The 16,285-nt window shown below is 45.5% G+C and overlaps 1 protein-coding gene across 4 annotated transcripts in view; it reads left to right on the top strand.

Moving 5' to 3' along the window:
- Positions 1-16,285, top strand: part of Picot (putative inorganic phosphate cotransporter protein picot) — a 45,435-nt gene that overhangs the window by 16,252 nt on the left and 12,898 nt on the right. The window contains exon 1 of one of the 4 annotated variants that reach the window (XM_076434267.1): positions 900-4,147. The exons of 2 other annotated variants lie outside the window; for them this stretch is intronic. In XM_076434267.1, the coding sequence (XP_076290382.1) occupies positions 3,817-4,147 (331 nt within the window). In that variant the 5' untranslated portion in view covers positions 900-3,816. Of the gene's footprint in view, positions 1-899; positions 4,148-9,064; positions 10,699-16,285 lie in introns of those variants that run through there. One more of the 4 variants, XM_076434268.1, reaches the window with a different exon arrangement.

Here is a 16,285-nt window from a genome sequence, read left to right as displayed (position 1 = left end):
CGCTAATTGGTACTGCAAAGGAACGGTCTCCGGTCGGGCACTGGTTTCTACGCGATTCTCGATCATCGGGACGAGGGACACGAGCTGAAAAACACTGTCCCACCTGGCACGAAACAGTCAGCGGAGGTGGTCACGGTGTCCGCGGTCACGCTCGGAAAGTTTCGATTTCGTGGAACGAGTTTCGTACCAGTCGTTCTCTATCTGCCGCCCCGGTGGAGCGGGGCCCATTTACGAATATCTCGTTTCCTGCGAAAGCTTTCTTTCCCGTGACCTTTGCCCAGTCGTTTCTCACCCGTCCGTTACCTGCGTTTGTCACTGGCGCTCTCGTTTTGCGTTTTAGTGAAAATTGCGACGATGCAGTAGAAACGGAATCTGCAAACGCTGCTGAAAAAGTTGACGTTGACACTAGAACTATGCTAGCATGCTGACACTAGCATCAGAATTAAGATTCCCTTCAGTCTTCTTCCAAAATCTGCAAGCTTGTGTCTTCAGTGGTTCGTCCAGTTGGTCTAGAAAATGGCGACGATATAAAACAAACGTAATTTTGTTTTGTTTTCTAGTTTGCGGTGACATTTACAGTTTAGAGGTCGCGATCTGCGAGCTTGTGTCTTCAGTAGTTCGTCCTTTTAACCTACTTAAATAGCAAAACAAAAATAGCGGAACTCGTTGAAGAATTCTTGTAACCGCTAGAATTATGATATCATCGGCTATCGGTAAATTGCAAATGTTTATGCAAAATAGAAACGTTCTGCATGGCACAACAGCATTCTTCAATTCATTTAATGTTTTCACTTCTTTACATTTTAGTGACTCATTTTCTAGCCGTTTAGTTGTCTAGTTTATCGGGACTTGGAGTAGTTGACGCACGCGGCGTCGTCATAGTTGACAGGTTCGTAGATCCAGGTTTTCAAGGCACCGACTTATCAGTGTTTTTAAAACATTTCAAGAAACTGTAATATTAATTTTAATTAGGCCTTGCACCGCCAGACCTTGTAACAACGCCGTGTATTAACGCTTTGATCGTCGCGCCACCCGTGCGCGCATGATGCAATTACTTGCGCGTATTTCAGGATTAATTGTTGCGTCGATACATCCAGTGCACTAATGACAGTTGGTCGGAATCTTCCGTCGATTTTCATGGGACGCTGACGATCGCTGATTTCATGGTAATTTTATGGAAATTCACAATCAAAATAATTGTAATGTATGTTCAGTAATTTATTCAAACCTTTTCCGAAAAGGATACCTCTTAAAAATTACAAAATAATATCTCGCTTGTAAATAAATGGAACACAAGACGGTATTGCGTGTCGGAAGAATTTCCGAGTACACACTGTTGCATTATGTACAACTTATGAATAGTATTAACAGCGGAATCACCGGTCAGGGCAAAATGACTGGACCCACTTTCGCTACTGTGTTGCAAGAGAATCGTAAATAGAAAGTTACTTCGACTTTGTTTCATCATTTGCACTCCCTAGCTTAAACGCTAAACATACCATAGCCGCCGGTCAAACGATCGGGGCTTAAAATTGTTCATGCTACGATTACTGAAATTATAAAGGTGTTTCTGGACTACTAGCTTCAAGAAAAATTGTACAAAATCTGGATTTCTAGTAAAGTTTCGCGCGAACGTTTGCTATTTGCGAATTCGACTCGTTTTCGGCGGCCGTGAATCTCTCGATCGCGGGATCGATGGTGCGCGACGAGCGGAAACAGGGTGTTCGGTTTACGTAAAAGCGGACGCTACTAGCCAGCTAAGCAATAGACACCGGAGACGATCGTATCTCGTCTCGATCGGGAGTCGAGTTATTATCCGATTTCCGTCGCGCTGCAGCTATCCGTGGCATCTCGAGCCAGTGAGCCCTCGGAAACACGGCGAGGTGTCGCATCGACTGGACAAGCGCCTGGAATGGGCCTTATTAAAATCGTTATCTTATCCGAGATTCTTCTGCCGTTCCACTTACGTAACAAGAGGCGTCGGACACGCGATGTACGTCTCGCCTTCCGAATCCAAATCGGTATACGCACGTAGATTCACAGTACAACCATTCATTACAATTATTACTGATTACTAGACCGCCGATCTTTATGCAAAATACAAATTTTCTTGGATTGCAACAAACTAGAGTGATTTAGTATTTTATTTTTTTGCCGCAATGTATATTAACAAATGTATGTTAACAATGGTCTATCACTTACCATCACTAACCATCTTCACTCCGTGGGCTTCGCTCAAAAACTTGGAGCTTGAGTGCCACACAACTTGAGTGAGATGTCGAGCAGGTGGCGAAAATGAATTTTTCTGCCTCCTGGCACTTCCATTGAAAATGCCTGAAAACTGATCAAAATTAATTAATAATCGAGAAGTTGAAGCAGATAGGTTCGTAGAGCAAGAAAAAGTCTTGCGAATGCATATATTATACACTTTACCTAACAAAACACAAAATTGCGGGAAGAAAATAAAATACAAAAAACGCTGGAATTTCTTACACAACCAAAAAAATAAAAAAAATATTACAGTTGATGTAAAGTAAATCATAGTGCAAGGAGTGTATATGTTTAATAAGTCGAGAACAATATTTGGTTAAAGTTTTTATTACTGTTTTAGTTTACACCTGTGCTCATTTTTGTGGTAAATGCATAGAATCCGCTGTCTACTAATTATATTATTTAGCTGGGTTGGCTTATCTAATCTGATAATCTGTTCACTCGCTGCAATCTCACACCGCCGTGAATATCATCGTCACATTGTCATCCGTTCTACGAACTACAATTTTCTTTAAATACACCGTCCTCTAGTTGCATCTCAATTAGGTAGATGTCAATCTATAAAGTGATGCTACGAACGGTTGAATAAAATTGTAAATCCCCGAGAAGCGTGCGAGAGAATAGGTTTTCCTGTTCGTAACATATCTACTTTACGAAATATTAACACTCCGACGGCGGAGTTTGGGTCTATTTTAACCCAGAGTATCTAAATAGTCATTCAATTACTCAGTTTCTGACGAATTAATGAAATGTACCAAGAATATGTTTTAAAAAATTGATAAATAAAACAGTGAATAGTCCTAAACATTATCAATTACAAAGTTGTAAAAATGGTCCGCCGTCCGAGGGTTAAAGCAATTTAGCAAAGGTAAATAACACAGTAGAGAGATATGGAAAATATTTTGCTCGCGTGAAATATTTCCTGAGGTGCGAAGCAGGTATGCATCGCGAAACGCGGTGTTGGTTTGCGAGAATGCAGGTGTCGAGAGCGAGCTCCGTTCTGAAGGTGGAAACAGTTAGCCTGTAGTAGGACTTTGGAGCGGTTTCTCGAACCGGCGTTTCGATTCCTTTGTGTCCACCTTGAGTAGCTGATTTTTATGGAGCTCCATTGAATCACCACCTACATTGTGGAACGGATTAGTTGCATTCGTTGAGCGGACCGTGGTGCGATAAGGGACAAACCGGATCGATTGGTGACGCGACGGTGGAACTTGTCCGACGCAAAAACGACGCGTCGCGTCGCGAGCATAGATGCCCCATAAATATGCATGGGTAACCAGTTGCCAGCTGCTCGTTCGTTCGATCCATTTCCGATAAGCGTGATAGACGCGTCGCGGGATCGGCTTCCGGTCGGTCGGATCCTCGATCATCCTCTGAAGCGAACTGACGAGCTAGATTCGCCGATTCTATCATTCTAGAAGACGTCTCGCCGACTATAGTTCGCGATCGCACTTTTCTGTGTACGGAAGCTGTTTCTTATCTTGCAAGGGCGCTAAGTACGCGTGATGCGGAAGTGACAAGTGTCTCGACGGCGCGGCGCGGGAAATGATTCAGTGTTCTGTGGGTCAGCGTCCTCGCCTGGTGGGAGCATCGAAGTCAAGCATACGTGGACCGACTACGACAGCGCTCGGATTTACTTACTCGCGACAGCCGAGTTTCGAAGGCTACGCCCTCTTAATCCGGCCGCGCGTCTCGCTCCCCGTGGCGGCCCTAGTTCTCCTAGGCGCCACGAATAGCAAGTTTAGTACGCACCTGAGGAGCTCCGAACTAGGACTGGGGAGTCGAGGGGGCGTAGCCTTCGAAACTCTGCCGTCGCGAGTAAGTAAATCCGAGCGCTGGACTACGAGATCAGTGTCGCCAGATCGAGGAAATCGAGGTGAATACAGTTTACCCCTTCTCTGATAACCAGACAAGTCTACGGCACGGGCACCGTGGTCTACGGTCTTAGTGGGGGATGTTGGAGTGTGCTCGTTTGCTCATGGTGCTGGAATGGGATAGTGGAAGGGGAAAAGGAGGAGAGGAAAAGGCTTCTGGCGACACTGTACAAGATCCCTCTATTTTCAACGACATTCGACTTGGAGGATACAAATTTTACAGGACTAAGATTTTTCAAACAATTGGCTAGGAGCAACGAGACCACGCCCACTTGGATTAAGCCACGCCTAGACTTAGAATAATCGAAAATCCTATCTGTTCTCGACGACAGAAAGATTGCTCCTGAGACAGATCAGAGTGCTCCCAGAGCAACGTGTCGAATAGGTCGACTTGCTAGTGACTATGACCGAGAGTGAGACATCGATTCTCGGCGTGGACGAGGCTGCAGCGTTTCCCGTTGAATTTTGGGGCCGTGCAAGGACGCGATCTCGACCTTAAAGGAATTCCATCCCGCATGATTCCACACTCACTGCGCTCCTGAATAATGCATGCCGCGAGACTTGCTCGCCTCTTGTTGTCGGTAATCGTCGTGCTCGAATCGAATAGATAAAACGTGCGCAGCTAATAACGACCGAGAAGAGAGACAACCAAGCGAACGAGCGAGCAAGCGAGCAACCGACCAACCAGGCGGAAATAATTTATCGGCAAGGCGACGCGCGGGCCCGCCACGGAATTCCAATGGACCGAGTAATCGCGACCAGAATCGTCGCGGTCTCCTTAGAATATAACAATAATAATAATAATGACGGTAATCATTCAGGTTTATTGCACGCTTGTCGCTGCAGGATCTTTATCCTCGCAAACTGGGAAGAGACGATCACGCGAATGCGCGAGGCACGACACGTTTAGTAGCGTTGCCTTTGAACCACCCGTCGTTTCAATGGCTCTCCTACGTATTATTTATTATAATTAGACTGCGGATTTGATGCATTTGTGACAAAAATTGGCACATACAATTTAAAGTAGTGGATATGTTAACCCTTATACGCTCCTCAAGAATAGTTGCGTAAAGGCAATTCACAATTCACAAAAAATTCAACCATGTTTGCTCTACACGTGAAATCAACAAATTGTGTTTCATTTGTAACGTCACATTTTAAAGACATAAATCTCACAACATAGACGTAAACGGATCAATGATTTTACAGTATGCGAAACTAGTAAATGAGTGAATTTTTACCCTGAGGATCGTATAAGGGTTAATCAACGTATTAGTTTCAGCTTAATAGGATAATTAAAACAAGAATACGATTAATTATTTGGTTCCTGCGTTCTGCGATCAATGCGAACAGTTTTTGATTTCGCATGAAGACCCGCAGTCTAATTATCATCCTTGCTTTTCGGATTAGGATAACTTACAGTTACGTCTATCTATGTTACATTATCTTACAGCTAGCCTACTATTTTTTATATCGGCTCGACCGAATGCCGGAAGACCTGATCCGTACGGTGACGTTGAAATCTCCAAGAAAGTAGAAAGTCCGTAGCGAACGCGTTACGAGTGTCCCCCGGAGCGCTCCAGCTTGGTGCCCCGATGTCCGAGACAGCGTGGCCCGACCGGACGTGTCCGTCATTCGCGCGGACACCAACGCGGTGAACTTTCGATCCCGATCGAAGCCGCTCGATCGTCTCTAGCGATCTGTCTCCTTGGTTTCGCGTTCGAATCCACGCTAAGATTTGCTTTCCTTCCTTGCTAGTTCGGAGCCGATTCGCCGACGCAGGCCTTGGGCTCGCAGCGCGCGGCTACCTTAAACCGTTAATGTTATCTGTAATTTCTTCTTCGTGCGTATTTTAATACTCGCGTTCGTTGCTTATCGCTGCATAGATTTCGTTATGCAACGAGACTTCCGGCGCGATCTGTAATGAAGATCCCAGTCCTCGCGTTTACTTATTATTTACGGAAATACTTGCTGCAACGTGGGATTTTCTACGATGTTTGATTTGTACAAATTTGAAATATTTTTCGATCTTGTAAGTACCACGGTTGCCGGTGGTCTTCTCGTGCCCACTCGGAAGGAGCATCCGAGATGCTAATTAGATTTAATATTCCTCATTACGAGGGACTTCCCGAATTCGATCCGGCTTCTAGATTGGACTTAATGTTCCAACTAACGTCGATTAATACCGCGGCGAATACTTTGCTTTACCAAGATACGTTCGATCTGAAAGGCAATTCGAGTGTCCTCCGATTGTGCCACGAGGCGATCGACCGAAGTGAAACAACGTGAGCGACATAGATCGACGACATCGTTCGACGAGGAACGGTAACGCGAGAGCTACGTGATCCGAAGGTGCACGCTGTCCTCCGCGAAGAGGAAAGAAAAAGACGCGTGGAAGGGCGCGCGACTCGGCTCTGAATGCTTCGTTTGTATTCCAGCCACGTAGGAGTCGGGTTTCGAAAACGCGAACGGTGAATAATGGTACGCTCCGAGTAGAATGTCTCTCGTCCGTTGTCGCGGACGCTGTTGTCGGCGGTATGGCATCGCGAAAACCGTGTACACCTTGACACGAATCGCGAGGAGAGAAAAGTTCGAGGCGATGTCGGTCGCGCGACCGCGCTCTCGTTGAGGAGTAATTTCGCGCGGGACGACCGGCTCGGTTTAAATTTCGAGTTCCGGAGCAGGCGTTTCCGGCTGCATCGCGTGCAGGTCGTTTCGGTTCTCGCCCACGACGGACGTTATTTTCCACTTTGCCAAGTGAATAATGCGTTTAGGGGCCCAACCGTTTCCTGTTTGTCGCTCGCGATGCTCTGAGACTAGATCGGCCAAGAACAACGAGGTCGTGCCGGCCGGGAACGTCGCCGCGACGTATCGCGCGTCAAACGCGATCCATTTCGTTCAAATTGATCGTCTGTGTCCGGCAACCGGGCCGAGATTGTTAGCAGTCGATCGTGCCGATGCAAGACTTTACCGATAATTGTTTAGTCACGCAACTAGGAACCTTCTTTATCGACCGAAGATCCAGTGTAGCCTACATTATCGACACCGCTATCAGAGAGTGAACAGGAATTTTCTTCATCGATCGATGACGACAACGAGATGCTACTTACCGACTAACTTGCCTGTTGAGAAATACATTCTGAAATTAGAAAAGAATTACTATCTTTACGATATCACGTTCATCTCAGAGTTATCCCTTCTCACGATCTTGCAATGATAACCGAACGACTCTCGGATATAATTCCATAGCCTCCTACACGGGTCATTTTCGAACACGTGCGCTCTTGATATTAGCAGAAGGACGCGTCACGCAGGTGCCCATTACAACTATGCATCCGCATTTAAAGTCATTACATAAACCCGCGATTACATTTAGCCGGGTTTATTACGCATAAATTGGCCAACAATTGTTTGTCTTAAGCAAATTACTACTGTCATCGTCGCCGGAATATCGCTGAGTCAAGGCGCGTAGCGGTAATTCACGATCCGCCGACAGGATCCCAATGATTCGCCGAGTGAAGATGAATCTGCTCGCAGGCGTTGCATTTTCGCAACGTCATCGCGATCGATCTCATCGTGGACGAGGATCGAACAGGAAAACGGAAAAGAGAGGAGAAAAGGCGGAGGGGAGACGTGATCGTTGCGCTAAAGACGAGATGTGACGGTTCTTTGGCACGGGAATCTCGCGAGCTATTATTGGCGCGTCGCGGCATCTTTATTTTAAACCGCGATTTGGCGACGCGCGGTTAATACGAACGTTAACGCGTGTCCGCGGAACTATTCCGCCCGCGCTACCGATATTCTCGAGATCGATCGACCGATCTCGAGGATTTCGTGAAAGTTCCGACAAAATTTCGGGCGTCGCTCCGTTTCTGCGTGGCGTTACGTCGCGTCGCGTCGATGCGTCCTTGTTGGCGTTAATTGCGAAACGCGAGCACGACTCTGGTTAAACAAACGTTACGCGCGTATCACGAGGATGACTCATCGCTCGACGCGGCTCGCCGCGATCGAGCAAATCTCGCGGAGCGATAACGCGCGACGAAAGATTCCGCGAAGTCGCGGAACACGTCGTCCTAATGCTGCGTTACATATCCGAGGAGACTTGGATCCTTGGTCGTGACGCTAGACCGCGCCGCGATTATGCGACTCGCGCGCAACGATAATTGTCGTCGACGATCTGATAAGGCCATGGAGATTAGCCCCGTTAGCCCGATCTCGCCGATAACACTCGATCCCGCGATCCTGCCAGATTTCGGAGCTGCGGTATCGCTTCGCAAGTAATCCGCTGGTTACGCAATTTCCCGATTAATAGATCGGTTCGGCGCGTCTAAATGCGAAGCGGAGACGAATCTCACTCCCTAACGTCGCTCGTCCCTAGCGTCTTGCCTACAAGCTCGCTTTCTAACAGTCATTCTCCCTTTCGTTGCAACTATTTCTGATTATTTATAGGGTTAAAGTATTACTTTGTTCCGACTTAGTACACACGATGTATTTGTGTAAGGATTTTATCTTAAGCGTACAGCACGTATATTAGACTGGGTCTCGACTGACTCTTACAATTATTATAGTTAACAACTGACCTGGAGTCACCGTCGTCCCGTCTTCTTATTCTATCTAACTCTGTCCTTGTCTTTTTGGGGGAAGGGAAAAAATCCCTTCCAAATAACGCTGGTTTCCTCCAGACCTTACGCATGTGGGGTTCTTCCGGTCGCGGACGACCGCTGCCCTCTCGTCGAAGGTCCTTCGGCTCTCCACGGTTTATGCCAGTTTATGGTACCCGTATGCCGCTATTGGGACTAGTGTTGTATAAAGCTCGAGTCTTCGAAGCTCCAGAGCTCAGTCTTAAAGACTTCTTCTAAATCTTCTTCTATAGAAACTTAGTCTTTAAGACTGAGCTCTGGAGCTTCGAAGACTCGAGCTTTATACAACACTAATTGGGACTGTGACTAACGAAAGCTAAAAGCCTGCCAGTCTCTAAAACTAAACAGTTCTCTCAAAAATAGCTTTGTCTAGTCATGCACACCATAAATCGTGTTCAGCTGTTTTTACCACGTTTTTATTAGCTCGCTTTCTTGTTTGTTTGTCTGTCCGGTGGTTTACGCTTAGTTATTTTCCAGAGTTTCATCGACTGGTCCCTACAATTCATTCGACGATTACATTTTCCGATGAACTTGAACCCTGCGGAAGCGAACGTTCGATGACTAAACGCATCTTCGCTCTTGAACGTTTCGTCTCAATTTTGTTTTCCCGAAAGGCACACGGACATTTGGCTAAATTCTATTTTCGAGTTGGAGAGGAAATCTCCGTAATTTTTATCTCCCATCACGACGTATCCCAAAGCTCACAGGCAGACAGGAAGAGACCGTGAAATCAAAGTTGTGTGATCATGATAAAGCTGTCACATCCGTGTGACAGGCCAGCGTCGCCCGCCTTCCGAAATGTGCTAGGTAAACTGTGAACGATAAAAGAGTGATTTAGTGAAGAAAAGACCAACAAAAAGGTGCTTAGGTCATGCAGAAGGCCGCGAGTAACGCCTCGAGGAATGCGTTGAAAGGTTTCAGCGTTGAACGGAATAGGAATTTTACGAAACTGCTGAATGATGTTTCAGATATTTCGATTTACGACGAGTAAAGCGATTCGAACGATTGCCGCGCACGACGATCAGTTTGGCGCGCTGTGCCGCGATTGGTGGGATCAGGTGGGGAACAATAGATGGCGCGGGAGCGGCCAACCGAGGACCGATGCGGCGTCTGCGTTCGCCGATTGGCCGGCTATTGGTTGGCGGGGCTCGCGCCTCGGTTACCCTCGCGCCCCGCCGTCGCCGCTTCGGCTCGTCCGAAACTCGGGGCGCCGAACGCCGGCCGAACTCGGCCGAAGGAGCGAGCGAGAGAGAAGGAGGAGGCAGGTGCGTGCTCGCTCTTCCGAGCACACACGAGATCGCTGTTAATCATCGTTATCGGTGTACACGAACCGTCAACCGATTCGCCGCTTAGAGGCCGATTCCGTTCGCACAGTGTGACCGTTTGGTGCTGACCGAGCACGTTCTCGCGTTTCCCGGGAGTGTCGTCGTCTCGTGTCTCGTGTCGCGTCGTGTCTCTCAAGCTCTTCGGGGCTCTCTCGCTGTCTCTATCACTCTCGAGCGTGTTCTCTTGCCGTCCTTCTCTGTCGCGCTCGCTTGCTCGCTCGCTCTCCCGTCGGCCTGTCGTCGGCCAGCGAAACAATTCCGTGAATAATCGCGAGTACACGGTCGGAAACGAGAATCGTCGACGTTCGTCGTCCCGAGAGGTTTCTTCGTGTCTTCGTCTCGTTCGAGCGAGAATCGCGTTCCCGAATTCCGTCGTGTTCGAGCCGCGATACTAGCCGAGGATATCTACTTCCCCTGTGGCCGTGGCTAGAGAGCGCACACAAGGAGAGAGAAAGAACCAGTGAATCGCCAAAGGCGGGATGAACGGCAACGGCCGAGCCAACGGCGAGAACCGAGGACGGAATGGCCACGTGCTTGTATGGGAGCAACCCGGCCTGGAGGAAGAGGACAACACGCCGAGGAAACGAAGTATGTCTCTCGATCACCTCTACTCCGATCGATGCCTCGCGAAACGTCTACTGACGTCTACCGCGTTCCTATACTTAGGTAGTTTTACCCGACAATACTTTACCCCCCGTGTCTCCTGGAAACATTCGACATTCGACGTGTGCGCACGCGGCTGTATGCGTGTCTCTGCTGCTTGCGTGCGTGCGTGCATCATGCGTGTGTGTGCGTCGGTAAATGCGTCTCCGACCACGTGCTCTCGTTCTCGCTCTCTCGGCTGGCCGCGTCTCCGTCGCCCGACACAGCTCCGTACGTTCGAATTGTTCGGAAACTATTTCCAATTCGAAATTACCGTTTGGTCGCACAGCCTCGAGTCGTTTGACGTTCCGAACGAATAGCTCGATCTACTTGGAAATCGACATGTTCGACAGGTTTGATCCGCTAAAAGTTGGAACCGTTTCAGAGATCGATCCGTTTGATGTTCGAACGCACGAAATGTTCGATCTATTCGGCACGGTTAAAAAAAGTACAAGTTTCGTCGGGTACATACTGCGAACATTGTTCTTATCAGGAACAATCGACCCGGTCGTACTTACGCCATTTATCGCTTCAAGATATTCGCGCTCGGACATTTAGTAATTCTTTCGATTAACTCGAAGGTGTATATAACGTACGAAATCTCTTATCAGGCTAATCTCCTTTCGACGCTTACGCGCGAAAACCTCTGCTTTGATTTTTCCTTCTTAAAAGATTCGCGGATAGTTGAAGCGTGTGTCCCGAGACGATGAGTAAGAAACGACCGTCCGGTTGTCAACAAGCATAATAAACGCATAGATCGGCGAATCCAACGCAATTAGAACCTCGGGGTTTATTTACAATCGCGCTCTCGACTTCGAACTTTTATTTACACTCTTCTATTTTTTTGTTTACGGTCTTCATGGTAAATACGAATTGCATCAATTGCGGAAGAAATGAGGTCCAATAAAAATTGATTTCGGATCTTAATCGTTTTAATGGTCTGTATATAGTGAACCAATAATATTAAACTCGTCTGACGTTTCTCATTTTTGCCACGAACTCGTACAATCCGCAATTACTTAATAATTGTAATAAGAACGGTGTCGGTATCAATACCATGTGTTTAAAAAAAAAAAAAACAAGGAACAATGAACGGAGCCATTTTGATCGTTAGTCCTTCGCTCGAGACGAAATGTATTTATTTAGTACAGGTAGTGTAAGATGGTTCGAATGAGATGGTGTTGGAGTAAATACAGATGATTTGACGTAATTTGTGTACTCGGTACAGGGCAGGGGGTTAAAGCATCGAATTTAAAGGTTCCTTCAACCATTCGGCGCCGTTGTGTTTCTCTTTTCAATTTTCGGTTGTCGCTAGCGTCAGTTGCATTTCGCAGACGTAAGCTGTGACGATTTCGCGTTAGTCGCGTACACGCAAAAATAATCGCGCGTGGGTGTACCCGCGTCAAGTAGTTCTAACATTTTCCTCGTCCACTTTCACGTTCGCGCTCTCCTCTCCATTTTTTTTTCTTCTGTTGTCTGTTGCCGAACTGTTTTCCCGCGCTCTCTCGCGTCCACTTATAACTACAATCTTTTTAATTAATTATTTACGGAACAGAGTTCGTTCATAATCGTGCAAGACAACGACGTTTGGCATTCGTTTAAAATTCCTGGCAAGAAAATATACAAATAATTAACAAGAGGAGCGTGCTTGATTATTTCGTTAACCCAGTTGGTGTGCACAGATGCATCCAATTTCTCTTAATTAAATGAAGGTTCTGGGCGAACGGAACACCGCGCTCGGGAACTTTAATTACGCATAGTTGTCAGAACATTAGCAAATTAATTTGAACGAGTTTCCTGCTTGCGTGCCAGTGGATCGGTTTGTTATCTTTTAACGATAAATTATTAATAGCACCGAAAAATTTCAATCGCATCGGTATTTACTATTTATTGAACTGACGTTAACGCTCCTATGCTTTTCTGATTGACTTTCCACTGGAGAACTTCGTAGTTGCAAAATTTTGCGAAATGCGGCGAACCGTGCAGAAGGTTCAACAAAGCCTAGTCACGGATTCCCGGAACGTTACGCTACGCGTTACGACTTTGGATGGCGAACGTGCATAAAACTAATTTGACTTCGTTTATGTAAAATAGATTGTCACGCGTCGCCGATGCGCGTGGTAATTGAGAAGCTCTCGGATAGGTAACGACTCGTATAAACAAATCGAACGGGTTTCAGGATGATTCTATGTCTGGAGCTTCCTCGTAGAAGAGGGTAAACATCGATATCGAAATCGTAGCAGTATCTTCGGAGCCGGCGAACGGAAGCTGGCGAACGTGTCTTTAAGTGCTGGAAAAGAATCGATGCTTGCACAATTATGTAGCGGTGCTACACAATTGTGTAGTCATCTCGGAGTCAATTAGATTGTTTACGAACAATGAATCGTCGCGTCCGAATGTTAAAGTTTCCTGGCGAGTTGTGTTTCGCAAAAAACCAACATTAAAAAGACATCAATCTTTTTCACATATCTTTCTTGTAATTTTGGAACTCACTTATATGTATGGTAATTGTGTAAAGATTCTTCTTTTAAAATGACGAACCTTCAGGTCGTGGAAAATGGAAAAGTCTCCATTACCGACGAACGTGTCGACGCCTTCGTTATCGACAGGTCCTTTATCAACCGAGCGGATTACCGACCAAAATTCAAATTAGTTTCCGCGAAAAAATTCGGAAAACTCTAGAACTTCCTGTGTAGCTAAACGAAGTCATTCGCAATATGATGCAACACTTTTATCCTTGCTATCGTGTAGTTTCCAGGGGTGAAACAACTCTTCAGAGCAGTTTTCATTTTCCCCTGTTACGTCTTAAAATATTCAAAATTAATTAAACTTGAGGGTCCGAGCCAGATAACGGCTACCTGCAATTCCGTCGGTGATAAAACTTATTAATAGTAATCGATGACGTGTTCGTATCGCAATAACAGACCATACATACATGGAGCGTTATCTTCCCGGCGTAATTTTTGCAATGCTCACGATGAATACGATATTGCATCACAAGATTTACTATAAATTAGTAATTAGATGTATCTTATCCTCGGATGACGTAGAGTCGTCTCAATTGTCACTGCCTTGCATATGTTTGCAAACCGGTGGGATTTGCTAACGTTGCTAAACTATTCCCTATGCACGGGGTTACCTATATGAGAGGGGCTAGCATATTTATCGTAAAACTATAAAAGTTTCTACGACGCTCGGGACAATTATCCTAACTTTCTCGAAGACCGGCGATACGCAGTTTAAGCAAAAGCCGCGCGTTATCGCGGCCGAGGAACGTGGAATCGACAATCTGTTCCGCAAGTTATCGCCACGCTGCTCCGGGATTACTATACATAATTACACGTTTCGAGCAAGAACGTGCGTGTCCACTGACATTGTTCGCGGACCATCGATTTTTTCCAGCGTTCCTGGCGCGCGCTCTCTCAACACGTTTAAAAGGATATCGTTACACTCGCTAACAATATTCGTTCTCTTTCTATGCTCTCGTTCGTCTTCGTTCGATCACAACCGAAAAAACGACTTCGTCTATTGCTAAAGAATTCGGCCTTGAACAGCCGAAAGATGAGATAACACGCTCGTCCATCGTCTGCATGCGAATCGTCAACCGAGTCCGTCAGCGAATGATTACTCCGAAATGATTGCCTCACAAATTACCCCGCTCAAGTTTCTTAGATTTTCCATTCGCGATCGAAGAACACAATGCGGTAATTAAGCCTCGGCATTTTCTCTGTCTACATTGGGTATTTACGAAAGTGAATCTCTTGGTATCTTGATTTGCCCTCCGGCTGCAACCTGGGGCGTTTATGTCCTGAGCAAACTTTCACTTTTGAATTTCTTGCTTTCCGATATTCATCTTTTCCCATTAATGCTTTAAACGTTTCACGTTTAACCAACGATTATATATTAACCCTTACGGAGCCAACCAAAATGTATAGATTATTTAAAACCTTTTGTATTTAACATATTTGCACAAATTCTCATTTTAAGACTATAAATTAATATATTAGCGAGCACAGGTTGGGCATTCGGAGAAACTTCGTAATATTTTTAGAGGAACAATGTAGTAAAAAAAACCGGTCACCCGGTTGGCTACACAAGAGTTAAAGTAGGGACGTATTCCAGGATTTTTTCAGATTTTTTGGAAACCTAGAACAGTAAAAAATTTAGTCGCAAACGTGGCCGATAAAAATAAGGTTGCGAACGGAGGTTTAAAGAGAGCATATTAAAGTAATTAAAAAAATGACCTCCGATCAATTACAGAATCCCTAAAAAATATGAAAGAACTCCATTTGGTGGAGTTCTCAACTACTCTTCAACTACGTTCTCCTGTGCAGCGTAATCACACCTGATCGTTAAAGCATGCATCACTGTTGGCGAAGATCTCAAAGGATCAACAAGCTTAAATCGAACGGGTGTTCGTGTATACATTTGCTCGCTCCACAAGTTCTTTCGTAATACGCACCTCCAACACTGTAAGCAACATTTGTCTTATTTAACCACGTCGAGTCCTCGCAATGTGTGCATTAGACAAGAACCGAACGAGCTTACGGGACAATCTATTTAATCAAATAATACATGAATATCGGTACGAAGTGAAACATTGATCTAACATCTAACTGGATGTAGCTTTTCTCGTGCGTCCATGCGTGATGCTTCGACTGCGTATTTTATTTATCCATGACAAAAGTGAGTACATTTGTCAGAAAGATTTGTTGAACTAGATAATATTAATATATTACTTTTGACGTGTGTGTGTTAACGAGAGGCAAGAATTGTGTAACAAAAGAAATAAATATTCGTTACCTAGTCAAAAGTATTAACACTAAACCTACCACTGCCGAACAAATGACCGGTTTTATATTTTTCATTTCACAATTATTGAAATTATGAAGTTGCTTACATCGAAATCGATTCGATACATTTAATTACAAATAAATTACGAATAAATATAAATAGTAACCCCCGAAGATGATCTGAATAAAGATTGAAACGTCGGAATTACTTTAGTAGTTTGAAAAATGTTTGCGTCGAAAGCATTAATAATTTAATACTAAATATAGTAAATAAATATAGTCTTATCATTTTTGCAAGCAAAAACATTTTGATCGCTTTTAGCGCTCGGTAGGTTTAGTGTTAAAAGAAGAAACACGTTCTCAAGTGACTGCTATTTGATATTATAACAAATACAGAAAGTATTTATTTTGCCTAAAGATCTGCCGTCTAAGGAAGGGATGCTTCGTCGGAATCGGTAGTCGCTGGCTCCATCGGCTCGAGATTTCGGGCAGGCGATAAGCCACCGTATCGATACGTAATCGCGCGACCGTTCGGTTTCCTCGAGTCGAATTCCGACTGTGGCGCGGCTCGAGCCAAAGGTCGCTCGGCTGTCGGTCGTCGGACGAAACCGAGTCGATCGTTCGATCGCGTGAAAACCGATTCGGCTTGAAAGAGAACCGATCGCTCCTCTCCTCCTCTCTCATCTCATCTCCTCTCCTCTCAGAAGACCGAGGATTGCGCGAACGGATACACACGCGGA

This window comes from Lasioglossum baleicum, chromosome 12 (assembly GCF_051020765.1).
Source record: "Lasioglossum baleicum chromosome 12, iyLasBale1, whole genome shotgun sequence".
Lineage (NCBI taxonomy): Eukaryota > Metazoa > Arthropoda > Insecta > Hymenoptera > Halictidae > Lasioglossum > Lasioglossum baleicum.
This window is presented reverse-complemented; position numbering and strand designations above follow the sequence as displayed.